This window comes from Ochotona princeps, chromosome 18 (assembly GCF_030435755.1).
Source record: "Ochotona princeps isolate mOchPri1 chromosome 18, mOchPri1.hap1, whole genome shotgun sequence".
Classification (NCBI taxonomy): Eukaryota; Metazoa; Chordata; class Mammalia; order Lagomorpha; family Ochotonidae; genus Ochotona; species Ochotona princeps.
Window position 1 is genome coordinate 35,951,751 of NC_080849.1, and position 18,617 is coordinate 35,970,367.

Below are 18,617 nucleotides of genomic sequence, written 5' to 3' on the forward strand. Positions count from 1 at the left end.
ACCGAAGGCCATGAGCATCTCTGAAGACTTCACCGCTTGAACTAGCTCATCTTAGTTTGCTGCACCACACTAAGTGAGCTAAGCCTAAAATATATCCGAAGGAACAGAAAAAGGACAAGTATTAAATAAACTCAGAAAATTACAATGAAAAACTGAAAGAAGTTCTTGGCTCCCTTTTGATCTTTTTGTGTAGTTGGTTGTTCTTGACCAAGGCACAAAAAAGCTACACAAGGTTTAAACAGATACTCTTCACTTCTAATGTACATGGCTCAATCTCACTCATTTCTCCCTAGACTTCAGGTCCAAAAGCACCTCTATGATTCATGCCATTTATCACAAATGATTGGAAATCAGTAAAGCACAAGGTTCTTGCTGGCTATGTAAACAAGTTGTTTGTAAACCTACCTTTGAAATATTTTTAAACATTTACACTTTCAACATCAACAGCAATTGACTAAAACAAAGAAAGTAAAATCAAAAGCCAGTGTTTCACAATAGATTAATGTAAGCCTCTTTTGCTATTCAGCAATTCATATCCTACAAAAGTGCTCCTATTATTTAAAATGGTGCAGTTGTACAGCTGCCTAGTCACCCTACACTAATGAAAAAATATTTCAGCACTGTTATCTGAAGACACCGTACTGCAGCTTCCTCCAAGCATGTTAATGCAGACAAGGCCTAATCAGTAAGCAAACTAATCTAAATCAAATTCCATCTAGTTGAAAATAATCATCATGTACTGCCCAGAGGTGGTGAGTATGAATGGATTACTGAAAATATCCATGGTAATTGCTGGTTGCTATTTATGCTGATCAGATTTGGAGTTTACTTGGTGAAACATCTAAGCAGGCAGACCACCAATGCAAAACACACAGGAACATCACTCTTGACATTCTCACTAAAAACCGCCCAGGATTCTCCCCGCAATGTAACGGTGCAGTTGTTCTTTCATAGTGTCTGATACACTACTGATGACAGACTGAAAATTTATAATTGCAGTTATTTTATTTTCAACTAATGTGCTACCACAAGAGTTTATTTCTGTCCCCTCCCTGTAGCTCATTACAGTGTTAAATAGTAAGGACTGCATATTATCGTCCACCGCCCTAGATTTTTCTGCTTGTAAGCAGGCATGCAACAATATGGATAGTTAAAATAACTGAGGTATATTTTGACATTATAAAGAGTATTGTTTACCTTAAAGAATACAACTCTCAAATACAACTAGTAACACACAAGCATGATCGTAAGTGGAGAAAGGGAGATCATCTCTAAGAGAAACTCGCCATGAGACACTTGCATATTCAGGTTAGCTCCCAATCACCCTTCTCTGTGCGATATCACAACGGGCTTCTGCCATCACCATCACATGAACTGGACTGGAAATCAAAAAACCTGAGCTCTAATTCCAGGTCTGTTACTAACAACCTCAAGGGATCTATAATCTTGGGAAAAGCCTATAATCTCTCTGAACTCTAATTTGCTCGTCTGTAAAATGAGGGGGTTGGCAAAAAATGCTTTAAAAACAGAATGGAAAAATTCAAGATAAAATTGACTACCTGAACAGACTAGAATTAATCCTAACAAACAAACATACATAAGACACAGGATAAAATAAGGAACGTTTTTCAGCAGGAGGGAAAAATCAAATTGAAAAAAATGTGAAATTAAATGGCAACGAGGGTGTCAAAATGAAATAACCTACTTTTAACCCTATGAAGAAGTCCAACTCCATAGGTGGTAAAAATTTATTACATACTTTATAAAGGACTAAAAGAAAAGAGTGAAAGTTTTATACAGCAAGAAATGATAAGAGCTTAAGGAGATATAAACACTAATTACCCTACTATGATCATTGCACACTATACAAAATTATACTGAAACCCATAAACACATGGAACTTAGAAAAGTAATTTTGAAAGAAAAAAAAGAGTCCTACAGGATGCCAATAAGAGTAAAGCAGTTTTAAACTCCATCTACCCTCTAGCCTTGCAATTTGCTTTAGGACATAAATCCTCAAAACAGTCTAAAGGAAACACAGAAATTCCCCCAAAATAATATCTACAGCAGTACTACACATAAGGAGAGAAAACTGGAACCAACCTGTATGTTAAAAAAGAGAGGCACAGTTAAGAACAATGTGTTTTGATAACAAATTGGAACACAGGTTTGCACAACCATTGTTGAAGAAAACAATGTCTCTGAAGACTGAAAATATTATTGTGAACTAAGATAAAATGCATGGCTGGTCACAAAATGTATTCATCCTCCTTGGAATGTCACAAATCATATACTTATAAAGCCAAGGGATAAAGCTAGTTCTTTGGGTTTCTTTTTCTCTTTTTAGGTGTGTCTGTTCTAACTTCTTTTAATGAATAACAAAATAAAAGGAGAGGAATGGAGAAACAGAGACAGAATATTCCATCTGCTGGTTCACTTCCCATTGTAACAGATGTGTGTGGATCACACCAATGTCTGGATATCTCACACAGGTTGGAAGAGACCCAAATACCTGAGCTGTCATCTGCTGCCTCCAGGCAAGCACCAAAGTGGGAGCCAGCATCATTGGTGGAAAATGATTATAGACAATGCAGTACAGAATGCAGGCATCCCAAGACGCTGTGCAGCATGCGACACTACCACGCCCATCCCTGCACCACCATGCCCATCCCTGCCTTGTATTTTTCCTATAAAATATATTACAACAGAAGGAAAACATGAGTGGGAAGAGGAAAGATGAAGTACTCTCCAAACAACAGTCCACTTTTCACATTTCATGTCCTAGCAAATGACTTCTCTAACATGACTAACACTGCCTTATGTGTCAAGTTCATGCTTAGTATTTTGCAAGGACTTTCATGAAGAGTGTTATTTCATTGGTTGAAAACAGCATTCATGCCATCTGTACACAAAAATATGTTTTTGTACAAGATCTGGTATGCTGGACACATCATACTAAACCACATTGTACACACTGATGAGCTACTTACTACAGCTTTCCTCCCCCTAAGTGTCATCAACGGCAAAGCAAAGGAAACTTGGAAAGTTAGAAGTCATAATTATGACAGGTTCTTGGACTCTAAAGTCAACCTTGCTATGGTAGAACATGTAATGAAGCCTTGGAACGCTTCACTTACCTCTTATGCACAACTGCTTCTTAAACACCAGAAAGCATGAGACCTCATTCTAAGCAACCATTCTCCAAAAGACACATTAACTAAGAACACCTTTGTAAATAGCAAAATCCTGAGTAAATTTTCTTCCTTCCAAAAAATTATGCTTTTTCTCTTTATCAGTATTTTAAACAGCATGTTTTAAGCTTCACAACACTAGTGTTCCTTAAAATATCCTAAAAATGATAAAGACAAAATGTAATGGTGTGTCATGTGGGAAGCACATGTGGGAAGCTAAACAATAAAAATGGTTAGAAATTCTACCACAGGGCTGCCATCGTCACTCTTCTCAGTGATGAATAGAGCACAAGATAAAAAAAAAAATCAGTCTTTCACATGCAAACAAGTTAAGCAACAATCTTAAGTTTCTAGGCTATAATAAAAAAAAATAAAACACTGGGAAAAGCTATGGCCAATTTCTACTGTCACCAGTATGATTTAATAATTAGCAGGTTATCATTTTCCAAACTATTCAACATGCCAAAGTAATTAATCTCAAGTCAAAGCTACCAACAGACCATGTGTTCATTTACAACCAACATATTACAAACCTTTAGGAAAAAGAGTGACCCACTTCCAAAGGAATCTTAACATACTGCAAAACTGCAACAAATGCTGATGTATTTCATTCATCTGATTTTTTCCGCACATTCAAATCACATTTTACATATTAAACAAGTTCTAGGATGCCACCTAAGCATTCAAAAGTGTAAAGAAAGCAATGAATATGCAGAAGTCTAAGACTCCCATTAAGTTAAACAAAATCTACACCCCGTGACTTAAAGGGGACTCTCATCACGTCACCATCACCCATAAGGCAGGATAGCAGTTCAGTGTTGGGAAGGACAAACTCAAATGCTCAGTCATGAAAATACCACGGAGTGAGGTGGGGCAGGAGGAAATGTTTGAAAAATCAAAAACATTCTTCAACTTCATGGGTGTGACCAAACCATCCATCACACAGCAATTAAAATGTAAGCTACAGCAAAGACTTCAACCACTAAGAGTCCATTTTCATTTTGAAGCCCTCCATCTCAGGTGCTCCAAAGTATCATGCCACTATGTTTTGTGAGTGCAGCAGAGCCACTTCAATCAAGACAGTGTGATACAGCTCCGCACAAATTAATCAGTAAGGGTTCACAGGTTTTCCAAAATAGTTCTCTAAAGCACACTCAGATATATGTAAAAAAAAGTGGGAAATCAACTTTTAAATACAACTTATAATAATCAGTCTTCTTAGTTCTACATTTTGTACAATACTGAAGTTCATGAAGACATCACTATCCCAAATTTTACTTGCTTTCAATCAGAGTTCAAGAAGGGGAACTCTTAATTTTAATTGTTTTGATATTCAGGTTTTATTTCACATTTTATCCAGACTGACTGGTGAGGGATTTCAAATGGTAACTATAATGAACTTGATCCATATTCAAGTGGAGAATGAGACTATATTTGAAACTCACATATGTTACAACTAAGTTAGCAAAATTAGCAATCCCATAATTTCTATAAACAATATATTCAGACTAACTGTATTGAGAGTAATTTGTTCTTTATGAGCTAGTTAAAGTTTGACACATTTTTGTCAAAGGTAGTATTATAATAAAATCCTTTTTTCTAATTTCAGATTCTGAAAAGATGCTTGCCATAAAAAAATTGAGAAACATTAGTACTAAATTATGGCAAATATTAGTCTTCAACTTAAGCTAGATGCATACAGGAAAAATAAGCTGTGTAAAGTTTTCCATAGTAAATTTACAAAGGAAAAAAAACCTGAATTTTTCAAGAGACCAGGAGCCATCCAATTATGTACATAACAGACTTATGAGCTCTTCTGGAATCTGAAATAGTGCTTCTACTCTCCTGAGTGACTGAAAAATTCATGCCTGAGATGGAAGAAAGCTGACCCAGAGACTGGCTCGTGGTTTGTGTGCTGGATGGAGAAGCCTGTACGGGACAGTACCGTTGAGAAGTGGCTGTCCTTCGTGCACATCCTTCGGTAATACAGCGCTGTACACATCTTCAGGAAATCCAGTCTTGCATAATTCAATCTCATCAGAAGCCTCCACAGACACCTGCAACACAAGAAAAAAAAATGCATGTAACAATTGCTGCCTCCTTCAACTGAGAAACATTCCACTTGGATAAAGTTGCATTTTTCCAACTCTGTCCTACAAACAACCCCTTTGTTTCCAAATGGTTACAATTAAAATGTAGAGGGCAAAGGGTTAATCTTTTTGATAATCAGAGTAGAAGAAACAAATCCCATTTGTCCAGTCCAGAAAAACCTAAATAATACATATTCCAGGTCCTGGTAGGGACCTAGCATTTCCATGATAATATGACTGAAAAACTATCAAGGGGGCCTGGAGTTGACGGGCAACTGAATATTGTCTGGGCCCCAAAATTAATCATCACTCCTAACTACTGCTCACGGTAAGCGTATTTGTCTAAATGCATAGATTTTCATAACCTCTTCTGATTCTCAATGAAGTGTAGTTCAATGTACTTTGTTCATCAAAAATAAACAAAAACACAAAATAGCTACTGCAGAAATACATAGTATTGTACAAGTAAAATCGAACAACGAAAAGTATGTATTTCTCTAACGTGAAGGGCAGAGTTGCTTTAAGATATGCAAGTAAACAGAAATCAAGCTGTCTCTTTCGAAAGATCAGAAAGTAACTGTCTCTGGGCCTTGACTGCAGCATCACATGCACAGCCAAGGATCCAGCGAGCTTCAAGCTCAGCCACAGCCAGCGCGGCAGTCCCTTTACTTTCACTGCTTCTTCCAGCCCTACTGTCACAGTCACAAGATGATTAGCCCAGAGTTCCTGGAGGACGTACACCAATGACGTCAGGTTCCGCCATACACTGATGGGGATCCAAATACAGGAAGAGGAGGAGAGGCCTAAGGCCTCCCTAGGGAGGAATTTCAGTAGCCACAGGGACAGCATTATAATCAGTTAAAACCTAGAGGAGAATCAGGGATGGAGAAGGAGCAGGAGACACCCCAGAAAGTCAGGAAACCCAGAAGTCTTCAGCAACACAACTTCCTCATTCAAGGACCACCTGTTTGATTACACCTGAGAAACTACAATACTAATGCCCCCGCTCAATCTTGACTAATACCCAAACTTGTGCTTTCAAAGTGGAGAAAATAGAGAACAAAACTTAAACTTAAACTTAATTATCACAGAATGTAATCTCAAAAATGACTTGACACAATAGTGAGAGACTGAGACCCATCAAAGTGGTAAAGGGTTTCAGTCTTGCGCAAGAAAAGCCTGTGGAGGCAAGAATGCAGAGGAACCAATCCTCTTATACAGGTGTGAGTGGAAGCTAATACCATCACGCTAGGTTATAATTGGGTAATTCTGGCAAACAAATATATATATACAAGCGCCCTTCAAAGAGCTCATGCAAGTCCATGTTATTTAAAAAAATGCATGTTTTTCTATTTGTTTGCAATGAAGTAAATGTTTATTTCATTCCACTTCTCTAGGAAGTACCCTTGTAGCCTACGCTTTTTTTTTTTAAGATTTATTTTTATGGAAAAGTCAGATATACAGAGAGGAGGAGAGACAGAGAGCAAGATCTGTCCGCTGATTGGCCACAATAGCTGGAGCTGAGCCAATCTAAAACCAGCAGTCTAGAGACCCTTCTGGGTCTCTCACATGGGTGCAGGGTACCAAGCCTTTGGGTCATCCTCGATGACTGTTTTCCCAGGCCATGAGCAGGGAGCTGGATGGGAAGCCAGGTGCTGGGACCAGCGATCGTAGGGAATCCCGGCATGTGCAAGGCGAGGATGTTAGCAGTTGGGCTACCACACCTTGTAAGCTTATTCTCAGGGACAGTTTCCAATGTACACGGGCAGGATGTTCACTGAAACATGACTGTAACAACAGGAACACATCACTGCAACGTCCATCAATAACAAAACTGTCAGATTTTCACACAGCTAAAAAAAACAAAGCAATACTCAACAAGATTATAATGAAGGAAGTGGAATTATAGCTATCCATTGCTATGTCTCAAAAACAAAGCCCAAACAAAACAAAACAGTTAAGCTAAAGGGAAGATAGTGAAATTCAATCATAAATCAATCTAGAGATGAGTACTATTTTTAGTAAATTCAAATACCTGTTTGGTAACAATCTAAGGTCAGACTAAAGCACAGAGCAGAATGAACTGTACAACAAACAAAAACAAAACCAAAATCTTGACTGATGGTTCAAATTGTATGAAAGGTAAACTCAAAAGATGGACACAAACACAGTAAAAGTAGAAAAATGTACCTGGTCTGAAAAATACTAAATTTAAAGTAGTGATCACCCTAGAGGAGGCGTAAACAAGAAATGTCTCAGGATGTATAATGATGGTGACTTCAATTTTTCTGTAATAATTCACTTCTTTAAAAAAAATCTTTAGCAAACAAGTCAAAATGTGAGATTGCAAAGGCATACGGGTACCAATTTCATCATGCCCCCTATCTTTTTCTTTCTTGCTCCATATATTTCATAATAAAAGATCAAATACTAGGAGCAAATGGAGAAGAAGCAAGCTTCTAACACCTGTTAAAGTTGGGAATCTGTGTGCTACTGTGATACTTAACACCAGTAAATACCTGGGCACTTAGACTGACCTGGCACAGAGCAGGCATTCAGGATGAGAAAGTTTCTGCCTTTCACTAAACAAAACAAATAAAGCCAGCTCCCCAGTCTGCCATATGAAAGAGCCAAATGTGTTATAAACCCTGTCCCACTGCCCAGGTTGGGGTCTGCCTCTTCTGCTCTGGTCCAGGCCTCTAACAGAGTCCAGGCTGCAGCTGACATTGGCCCAGGGAGGCAGGGCAGAGTTCACCAGGCCAGAGCAGAGTTCAACAGGGTGACGGCCAGCAGCAAACAACAGAAGCGCACAGCACCAGAGCAGTCACACTTCCACCTGGACATTGAGCTTCGGTCAGCTTGCAGTTTTAAAGCAAAGCTCCTTTAAACTCTAAAGAACAGAGGAAAACAGGAAGCTTTTCTTCAATTCCAGTACTAGTGGTCTGCTGCCCAGTGGATCTGCCCTAAGGGTCAGGGAATTAGCAACAGGCATCTGGTATGAGGCTACAAGTGTGGTATTTCAAGGCTGCATCAGTGCCATCGGAAACGGTGACTGTTCACTTCTAATACGCAGTTTCCAGCATATTTCAGAAGAGATCCTTCTGTCCTCAACATGCTGCCTACACCCTGACTTAACCTTCTGTGCTGTGAACGGGCACTCTAGCTGCTCAGGCTGGCTATGAACACTGTGGAAACTGTATTTATATTTATGAAGTACATCTCTAACAAACACTGGCTACTAATAACACCCCAGGAGATAATGCATCAGTTTCAGATCACTTTATTCACGTTCAACAGCAGCAAAATTGTCTAAATTCCTTTTTCCCAGGACAAAAAATAGACCCACAAAATGATAGCTATTATTAATAATACAGTTATTAATCTAAATTGTGTTCCCTTAAAAACAGAAACTACTAACATACATATTTCTCATACTAATTGATGACTAATTTTCCCCCTTTTAATCCAAAATAACAAAATTATCATACTGAAAAAATGAACAGGAAGCAACAAATCAGTATAATCTTTAAACTGAAGACAATGATGCAGGCTTCCTTCATGCTGAGCCCTGTGCTAATAAATTAATTTCATTTAATTCTCCCAGCATCACTACAAATCCAAGTCTGGTGCTAGATATGAGGGTGCAGAAAGCCACAGAGCTGGTGCATCCAGGGAAGCCAACTTCCAGTCCCAAGGCTTTGACAGCTGTAGCTTTGTGGACACCGAGAACTCAGTACTCTAACCCCCACTAAAGCACAAACATTTGCAACAGTGGTTGTCAATCAGGAGCCATGTGCACTTTCTGGACACATTTTGGGCTGTCCCACCATGGACACGGAAGTGCTACTGGCTTCTAGTGGGCAAGGTCCATGAGTGTTGCTAACTAGACATGATACCAACCAATCACAGGACAGAATACACTGCAAAGAAGTACTCTGTGGCAAATGTCGGCAGAGGAAAGGTTAAGAAATCCTGTAGCAGTCCACAAAAAAGCTATGTCCAACTGTCATCTAACATTCCTCACCAGCAAAGGTTCATTATCACCTAAGGGTTCATCAGATTCTTGCTGGAACTCCTCCCCAAAACAATCCCAAAACCAAGCACCTGTGGCTTATCCTAACTCGTTCAGGCCAGGATGAAACTCTAGAAGTCTGAATAAGAGAAAGAGGAACTCCGGCCTCCCAAGGTTCTTAGCAAAGGAGGAGGCTGTGAAAAAACATGTAAATTCTTGTTGATAGGGGTTACCAAGATTTTTCCGTAAAGGGCCACAGAGTAAGTATTTTGGGCATCTTTTCTGAAAGCACTCAGCTCTACCATTATAATAAAAAAAAGTAAGACTGGCAAAGTTCATTCTCATATCACTTTATGTATAGACACCTAGAATTTTATTGTCACAGGTCAAGAACAGTATTATTCTCATATATTAACTTTGACTGAACTCTCTTTCTTTCTCTTTGAAAGAGAAAGAGATAAGGAAACACACAGAGAGATCTTCCATCCACTGGCTCACTCCCGGAACTCCCAACTACCAGGTCTGGATCAGAAAGAAATCTCGAGTTGGAAATCCATCCAGGATTTCTGCAGGAGTGGCAGGGACCCACACCTGAGTCATTGCCTGCTGCCTCCCAGCGTGCACATTACCAGGAGGTTGCATTGTAAGTAGAGAAGCCAGAACTTAGATCAGACAATATGACACGGGAGATAGCCATCCCCAAGCGGCAACTTAACCACTGTACCAAATATGTGCCTGTTGATAATTCATTTTAAAGCACCTATACATTTAAAGGTATGACCATCCTATTGACCGTCCAGCAGGCAGCAGATCTGTACTGAGAAGATTCCAGGAATCGCATAAGTTTTGCACAGCATTGCTATGCCACTTAATTCGCACAAGAGCCCACAGAAAACAAGCATGGTTATCCCTATTTTTACAAATGAGGAAATGCATTTTTTCACAGAACAGCAAGGAAATATCTGAGCCCTCCCATCCAGGAGGGGGAAGAGGCAACATTCTAACCCCTTGAAGTCTTTGCAAACAAGAAGAATAATCGCATTTCTTTCAAGAACCAAGTGCTGAGTGCCTATTCACTGCTAGACAAAGGGAAAACACCATGTAGCTCCTGCCTTAGGCAGCTCCAGGCTTACTGTGGGAGGCAGAGATACACAGGAAGAAAGTCCAGGGCAGGGAGTCTGGGGGCTTTCCAAGCAGAGCCCTCCAGGCACTGAAGATGGCAGGAAAGCCATCCTAAGCAGCCTCTGCTTGAGCTAAAACAAGGCAGCAACAAACAGCACAGTGCCTCAGGAATGACAATGAGTTTTGTGACGCCGGAGTCCAAGAAGCAAGGCAGGAAGTGAAGAGTTGAGCTGCAGAGTTGGACAGGGTTCCATCATAGGTAGTTTGGGCCTGGGATTATCTTGAAGGCTGGGGAAAGGCCACGGGAGCACAGGTGAGGTGTATTTGCTAGAGAGTTATCTAACTGGTTAATGGGAAGAAGGTAGTGGGGCATGGGGGCAAATTACACCTGCAAGTGGAATCAGAACACAAACTAGAATCAGGGGAGAAGCTGCAGGAGCTAAGAAGGGGCAGATTTGATCAATATGCAGACAATTAAAATCAATAGGGCTGAGGGAGGGCAGGAACTCACAGTGGGAAGGAGAGAGGAGGAAATGATGTCCTCCCCTGTTTCCAGCTGGGTGACTGTGAACAGGGGTGTCACACGCTACTAAGAATAATCACAAACATCCCAGAAACAAAGTGCTAAAGCAGCAGAAAGAAGGGGCTGAGGAATCTGCCTGTGGATGTCAGAGGACTCCGTAGCAGAAGTGACATTTAGGTTTTGACTTTAAAGATGATTAAAAATTTGCTGAGAGAAAGAGGAGGAAACGGGAAAGGGCATCCCAGGCATAAGGTGCAGCTGAACAAAGCCCCTGTTGATTGATGTTGAGCTTGTCATGTCCCAAAACAACTCTGATCTTTTCTACCATACAAGTGCAAACCATGGAGTCCTTAGCCAGCGTTTTTGCTGCTGCTGCTGGGCTTTTATTGGGCAGATATGTACCCAAAAGCCTCCAATTCCAGTCTCAATGAATTTGAGTCCCAATGTATGTATCAAGAATATGTTATTGGGGCCCGGTGGCATGGCCTAGCGGCTAAAGTCCTCGCCTTGAACGCGCCCGGAATCCCATATGGGCGCTGATTCTAATCCCGGCAGCTCCACTTCCCATCCAGCTCCCTGCTTGTCGCCTGGGAAAGCAGTCGAGGATGGCCCAAAGCTTTGGGACCCTGCACCCGCGTGGGAGACCCGGAAGAGGTTCCTGGTCCCGGTATCGGATTGGCGCGTACTGGTCCGTTGCGGCTCACTTGGGGAGTGAAACATCGGATGGAAGATCTTCCTCTCTGTCTCTCCTCCTCTCTGTATATCTGGCTTTCCAATAATAATAAAATCTTAAAAAAAAAAAAAACCAGTTCCAGTGCAACCCAGTTCCAACCCAAGAGTCACTACAACAAAATTCTCCAGAGCCATGATGGGCAAATCTGTACTTTTAATGGGAGCCTATGCTGCATTTGATGGCTACAGCTCAACCCATTTCTCCACCTCCAGAAATGTTCTCAAATTCCACTGTCACACCGCAGCCTGCCCTAGGCTGTCCCCTTCAACTCTCATAGCTTAGAAAAAACAATAAAGCAATTTGGAAACAACTATTTTTCTGTACTTAACTATATCATGCTGTGTTTTCTTTTGGTTGATAACTATACCTTTTTTAGTCTTTATTTGCCTTTCATAAGAGACACTGCTGCTTCCCCAATAATGTACTAGTGCATAACTCTCTTCTCCAGTTCTTCAAAGATTACAACCAGTCAGCAAGTTCTCTCAGTTCATCAGGGTGAAATTCATGCTGTTCAGAGGATCTGAACTCATTTAGATCCGCTCCATGCTCTTACACAATCAGATCACCTATCTTGAGTTTCAATTTCCTCTTACAAGTATTTGCTCTACTCTTCCCAGGCTCAAGATCGACCTCCTTGTCTACAAAGGACAGAAGTGTAATAGGAGTTGAGGAGTCCTCCTTCCTGTTCGTATTAGTCTCTCTGTTCCAGTTCTGAACTTGCAGCAATGTCATTTTTCTTCTTGCTGAAATTTTTCCATAGTCTCAATACAGTGAGCGTTAAAGCCATGAGTCCACAACTCTCTCCATTTCCTTCTATAATGATGGTTTTTATACTGTCATGTTTGGTTACTGGATATTCTCCAATTTCCTCCAAGTCACTCCTAAATCCAAGCTCTTACATATGTCATCATGTGGAGTCACGATGGTTTGACTCCTCAGCTCACCTCTCCACTTCTTCCTGATTAAAATGCTATCCAATTATTAGCTAAAAAGTTCAAATCTGCAAGCAGTTCAAACCCAGACTGGTGGCAAAATCTGGTCTATCATGTTTATCGTAAACTCTTACTCAATTGGACATCTCCCCCCTCTCCCTGGGCCAAGGCCTCTATATCTCCCCTTTTCCCTATCAGATAATCTATTATCATTATATTGTTGTACAGTAGATTATCAAATAAAGTCAACAGGGCTAAAACAACCTCTCAATATCTTTGCTTCCCCTATTCTCGATGGAAATAAGGCATCCAGGTGTGTAGTGGTTAAAACTAAAGTCTCTACGGCAAACCTACTAGGGTTGAAACCCAGCATCCATCCCCAAATGGCAATGTGACCCCAACACGCTATCCACCCTCCTCTGTGCCTCAGCTCCTTCTGTTTTGTCACAGCCACATGTAAAGAGAATACAGTGCTTGTAAAACAATGCCTGCTTGACCATCAGACAAGGGATTATTATTTTGAGGCTGGTTCATTGTGAAAATTTTTATCTTTCTGTGTTGTGAGTACCTGAGAAAATTTTCTTTATCAATTTTACATATTCCAATGAGAGTGAGGGGAAGGAAGAGAAGGAGGGAGAAAGGGAAGGATGATGGGAGAGAGACAGAGAGATAAGTAAGATAGCTCCCCCTCGCCACTCTGGTTCACTCCGCAGATGCCCGCAAGAGAGGGGACTGAGCCAAGGCAGGAGCTGGGATCTCAGTCCATGTGTCCGCAAAGGTGGCAGGACTCAGTCACTTGAGTTACCATCTGATGCACCACAAGTCTGCATTTCAGAGCAGCGAACTGAATCCAGGTGCTTCAGTGTGGAATGAGTGTGTCTTAACAGCCAGACCACCCCCCGAGAAAGGTTTTTTGAATAAATGTCCTGTAGTGTGGACACTGCAAAGAACTCAAGAAAAAAAGTCATCTCTGAAAGACGTTCATAGTACGTGGTTTGTGGGTTAAGGAACACGGAGCGGTTGTAGACAAGAGAGAGCACAATCGTATTTTCATTATGTGGTTTGTTTTTCCAAATAGTGTAGGAGAAGAAAGACAATTAGTGAAGAAACTGTTAAAAAGCGGTTAGTTGAATACATAGTAATAGAATAGTAAAAATGTTCAAGACAAATTCTGCATGACTATTCTTTTTGTTTTACTTTTTAGTACAACTTAAACCAATTACATTTGCCAGATTCTCTACATTTTTCAGGATTCCACGCATGATCTTGGAGGCTATGTTAAGATGATTCAAGAGGACTGCCACTCTAAAGATGTTCTGTGTCAGTAATGTCATGGATGACAAGCTGAACTGCACATCCCTGGAAACACATTGCAGTGTCACAGAGGTTTAACCCCGGATGACTTCAATATTTCTGTTTTGTCATGTACCATTACAGAGTGAGCACACGGCATTCAGTATGGCTTCCTTAACACTGTTATCTCTAAGACATGCTCCGGACCAGCTTAGGTGAAAAAGATACCTTATTGAGCCCACACATTTGCCCCCTTTCACTCAACTGTATTTTTAGGATGTGTCTTTTAAGTATTTCTGTCTTTTATCTTTTGATTCTCATTTATTTCGATCAAGCGAAGACAAACAGAATAGGCACATAATTGTACTGAAAGTAACACAGCAACCTCACAGTTCTGCTCAGCCATAAGACAACACCACAGTATAACTTGTGGACAAAAGACTGAGTCCAGTATTCAAAATGTGAGTTAGAATCCTCCCAGAAACTGAACCTATCAAAGCTTATGACAACATACAAACGTATGTCCATTGACACCCATGTTGATGGATGTCTACTAAGCGGAAGTAGGAAACTTGTTGGACCTCCAGAATTCTTTTAGTGGAATCTCAAAACAGGAGCTCACCACCATGTGTACTTATTAAAATCTTGGGGGGGGGGGCAACAATATACCAATGAATTGAGTTGGCTGATCAAAGTACAGCATCATTGAACAGTGGCTCAGCCAGCTGCATGATTTAACTTCCATTAAAAGTTCTAGAAGTGCTTAAGGCAATTCCAGGAGAGAGGGTCAATCCTGACTTAAATTGATTCTGCCTCATCAACTCATTAAACTCACTATAGACCGCAATATACTTATACATAAACTCAAAATGCCATTAAATTATACAGTACTTGGCATTAGACTGCATTTGTAACTGACTTGGAAATTCATTCAACCAAATACACTAAGCACCAGTAATGGTCAATACCTGTCACGTGATTACCATGTTCAGGAAGTGTGTCAGGATGTTTTCTGTGCATAATATCCTAAATAATGCCTTAAAACAACACCAAGAGGTAGATCCTGTTTACAGTGCCCTTCTTTGGGCAAGAATTCCAACTGAGAAGAAAAGTCCAAAGAATTTTTTCCTAGTAAGTTTAGGGAAGGGTGTGCAAACTAGCAGCAAATGGCTTTGGTGATAATCTTTAACTATTGCTCAATCACCAAAAAACCCAGCAGTATTTATGCATGATCTTTGAAACACAACATGTAACTAACTGAAGGCTGGAAACTGTTCAATATAAATTGAGACCAAGTGAAAATTCTGCCTGCTGCTTTAAAATTTTTTTTTCCCTAAAATGTGATTGTTGCTTGCATGTGATGATACATGGCGATAAATTTCAATGCTTCTGTTCACATGGGGGAAAAAATGGAAAGCAAATTTTCTTAAACTTTCTTAAACATCTTGTTTTTCAAGACATCTGAATTGATGATTCACTTCTCCATCTACACCCTTCTGAAAGAGTACATGATGGTAAATTCCTATCACGGATGCCATGGAGATTGATGGATGACTAAACCACAGATTGTAATAATCTCTGTATATTTTCTAGACTCTGGGTCTTTTGTATCTGTTTACAAATAGATTTGCTTCATAAAACCTGGGGTGTGGTTTCCGTATTAAAAACGGCTGCATCTGTTTACAGCCCTGTAGCTCTGATCTAATTTGAATAGCTGGTCATAGTGCTGTTTTACCTAATTCCAAGTCCTTGATAAGATAAACACATCACCATAATAACATTATTCTTGTGAGAAAACAACATTTGTGGTACAGCTTCCAAAATGTACTGTGGTGAAAGGAAGGTACTGTCAACACCACTGGAGTTCAAAACTGTGGCCAGTACTATTCTAATAGAACAAGTAATCAAAGGAAAAACCTAGAAAGCGTGCATGTTCACTAAGAGACTGCCCAGAGATCATAGCCAGTTCTGGTGACAACACAGGGTCCAAAGCTGGCACCCGGATGGGTTCACCAGGCAATCTGTAGAGAGGGAGTGTTTATTCTCTGCTTTCACTTCTGTCCAGGTGTTGATGGAAGTCTGCTAACTCTAACAGTTCCAAATCTTGCCAATCTAACAGTCAGTCACATGCTGAACAGCGGGTCTCAAGGTCTAGGAATGATCCCCAAGGTCAATTAGGCAACCCTAAAGACAAAACTACTTTCATAATACATTATTTGACTTTTTCATTCTCATTCCTTCACAAATAAGAAGTGGAAATTTACAGGACCTAAGTGCAATGTGGTATTTTATCAGAGAAAATACAGATGCATATATGAGAAACTAGCTTTCTTTATTAAGCTGGATATGAAAGACAAAAGTGTAAAAGCACGACAGTTCTCTGCTCACTGTCTTTTGTTTCTGTTTCAAAAAAACAGAAACTATTATTATTTGTATAATAAATTACAATTACTTATCTTATATATTGATTATTAACATTATTATTATTGTACATGCAATCGATTTTAAATGGAAAATACATAACAAACAATTCTCTTAATTTCCTCATGGCCAACATTTACTACTGTTACTCACATTAGGAAAGCACCCTGGAGTATTCAATATTTTCTTTTCCGAGTGTAAGAGTTCTGACACTCAAACATTTTCGAACTGCTGCTCTAGAGAAGTGAGAGATGGACTGAACTTACCCGAAGGTTGCATCTGAAAAAAATAGGGCAGCTGGTGCCCAACCTGTCCCCTCTTCCTCCCACTTGAGTCACAGGCCCACAGAAAATAAATGTGGTGATCTCATTTTCCGCTCTGGGAGTTGGCAGATCCCTGGCAGCCCTTAGGAGGGGAGGAGAGGACATTTGTGGAATTCTGGGAATCAGATTTAGCAATGGGGCCTATTCCACAGATAAAGAACACATCTTCAATCCCAGGACCCACTAGAATCATGGTGACATTCCCCTCTCCCGTCCACGTCACCTGTTCAGAATTCAGGCAAGGAAGAGAAGCCCTACATACTGGACCTTCCAGAAGACTGACCTTTGGCAAGCTATCTAGAAAACCTGAGAAACAAAAAAGAATTCTAATGTTAAAGACGAAACAATCAAGAGAGGAAAGGGAGATCCGGCAGGTGCAAACAAGCATTTCACTTTGTTCATGCACATTTCTGACTTGGTTAGGAAGGTGACTTTTAAAGTCAAGAGGCTTTAATTCCTACACTATAGGGGACATTTTGATCTTGATGCACAACCAAAACTTAGTGGAATTTATTCTGTAGGGAAGTGGCTGTTTGGAGTTACACAGCCCAGAGTGACAGCAGCCTAAGGAAAGGTCACAGGTCAGAGGTCTTAGAAGACAGGGAGGATGCACAGTGACCTTAGACAAATGGTAAACACTTCTGGTGAAAGGCTGCTGCCACCTGGCTCTGGCAAGGCTCTGAGACAATTCAGAGCTTCCAGAGGTATCTGTGGGTCTCACCTTAAATGAGCAGAGGCTGCTGTGGAACAGAAAAATAGGATTATTTCAACCACTACTGCCCAAAGATTAGTTAGTAGAACATTTGCAATTATTAAGTGACAAGTTCAAGAGTCTTTGCTAGGATCTCACTTTAAATCATTACTGACAAGTCTATGAGAGCTACAAAGGATTGGCTGCTTCTAATTCTACTCTGGTCACGGCATAGCTTGGATCTTTATGGCTCAGAGGTCACGCTCCAAGGTCACTAGCTCAAAGGTCAACTTCTACCAAACTCTCCAAAGCTTTTTCTTTTTTTTTTTTTAAACAAAAACAAAGGAAAAAGAAATATTCCCTTGAAGTAGAATTCTTGCACAAAAGTGATGCTACAGCAAGCCACTGGGGCACAAGACTGTAAACATTCACTCCTAAGGCAGGGTGTCCACCAGCACACGACCATGCAATGACAACACCAGGCCATCCCTTGTAAGGAGATCAAAGAAACATGAGTTCTGAAAGTGCTGGTTACCAAGCAAAACTCAACTGGGAGAGGCTCCCAGTGGTATATTAAGTTTAGCACTTTGCATTCACCATCTGGAGTGGGATCTACCCTGCAGACTGGGCTTCCTAGCAGAAAGTTGGCATCTGAGATACTGTCACCAAAATACAAGGTTTGAAAATGTCTGATGGCTTCTGCCTTTGAGAGTGCCTTTCTTTCTCAGCCAGCAGGTTCAAAAGCTTTGAACTCAGGCCTTACCCTCCCAGTCCTTCACTCAGCCAGCCCCACTCTGTATGATGGTCTCCGCAACACTAAGGACAAGCTCTGGAAAACTAATTTTCCTGAAATAACTCTTCCAAGGGGTGGACTTCACTTGCTAAATCTACAAGCTGTTTGGCTATTGCTGTGTTCATCTTACATGCCCCATTAGGTTTAAAGCATCAAGCTATCGATGGACACATCATGATGCTGGCAGCAAGGTGGTCCAACATATATGTATCTACCTCTGACGGGCTAAGCACTTCTCTGGTTGAGCACAGACTGGTTGGAGAGACAAAGCTGATGGTTAATCTAAAATTTGGAGACTATGACAGTGGAATTCTTGTTAAACATATCTCTGTTAACTCTTCTGGTAAGTCTGATGAACAAGTGGGCTTAGAGGCCAGTTCCCTCTTCAGTGCTTTTCTTCTACCCAAAGCCAGGTTAAGCCAGCCAGGATCAGCACTGTTAATATGCTGTCTCCCAGCCGGAGGTCAGTCCTGAACCCAGCACTGTCAGACAG

The 18,617-nt window shown here is 40.6% G+C and overlaps 1 protein-coding gene across 1 annotated transcript in view; it reads right to left on the minus strand.

The window, feature by feature from the left end:
- The window catches only part of CDH2 (cadherin 2), a 221,567-nt gene that overhangs the window by 188,247 nt on the left and 14,703 nt on the right, over positions 1-18,617 (minus strand). The window contains exon 2 of the mRNA XM_004579582.3: positions 5,137-5,248. Coding sequence (XP_004579639.2) covers positions 5,137-5,248 — 112 coding nt within the window. The remainder of the gene's footprint in view (positions 1-5,136; positions 5,249-18,617) is intronic.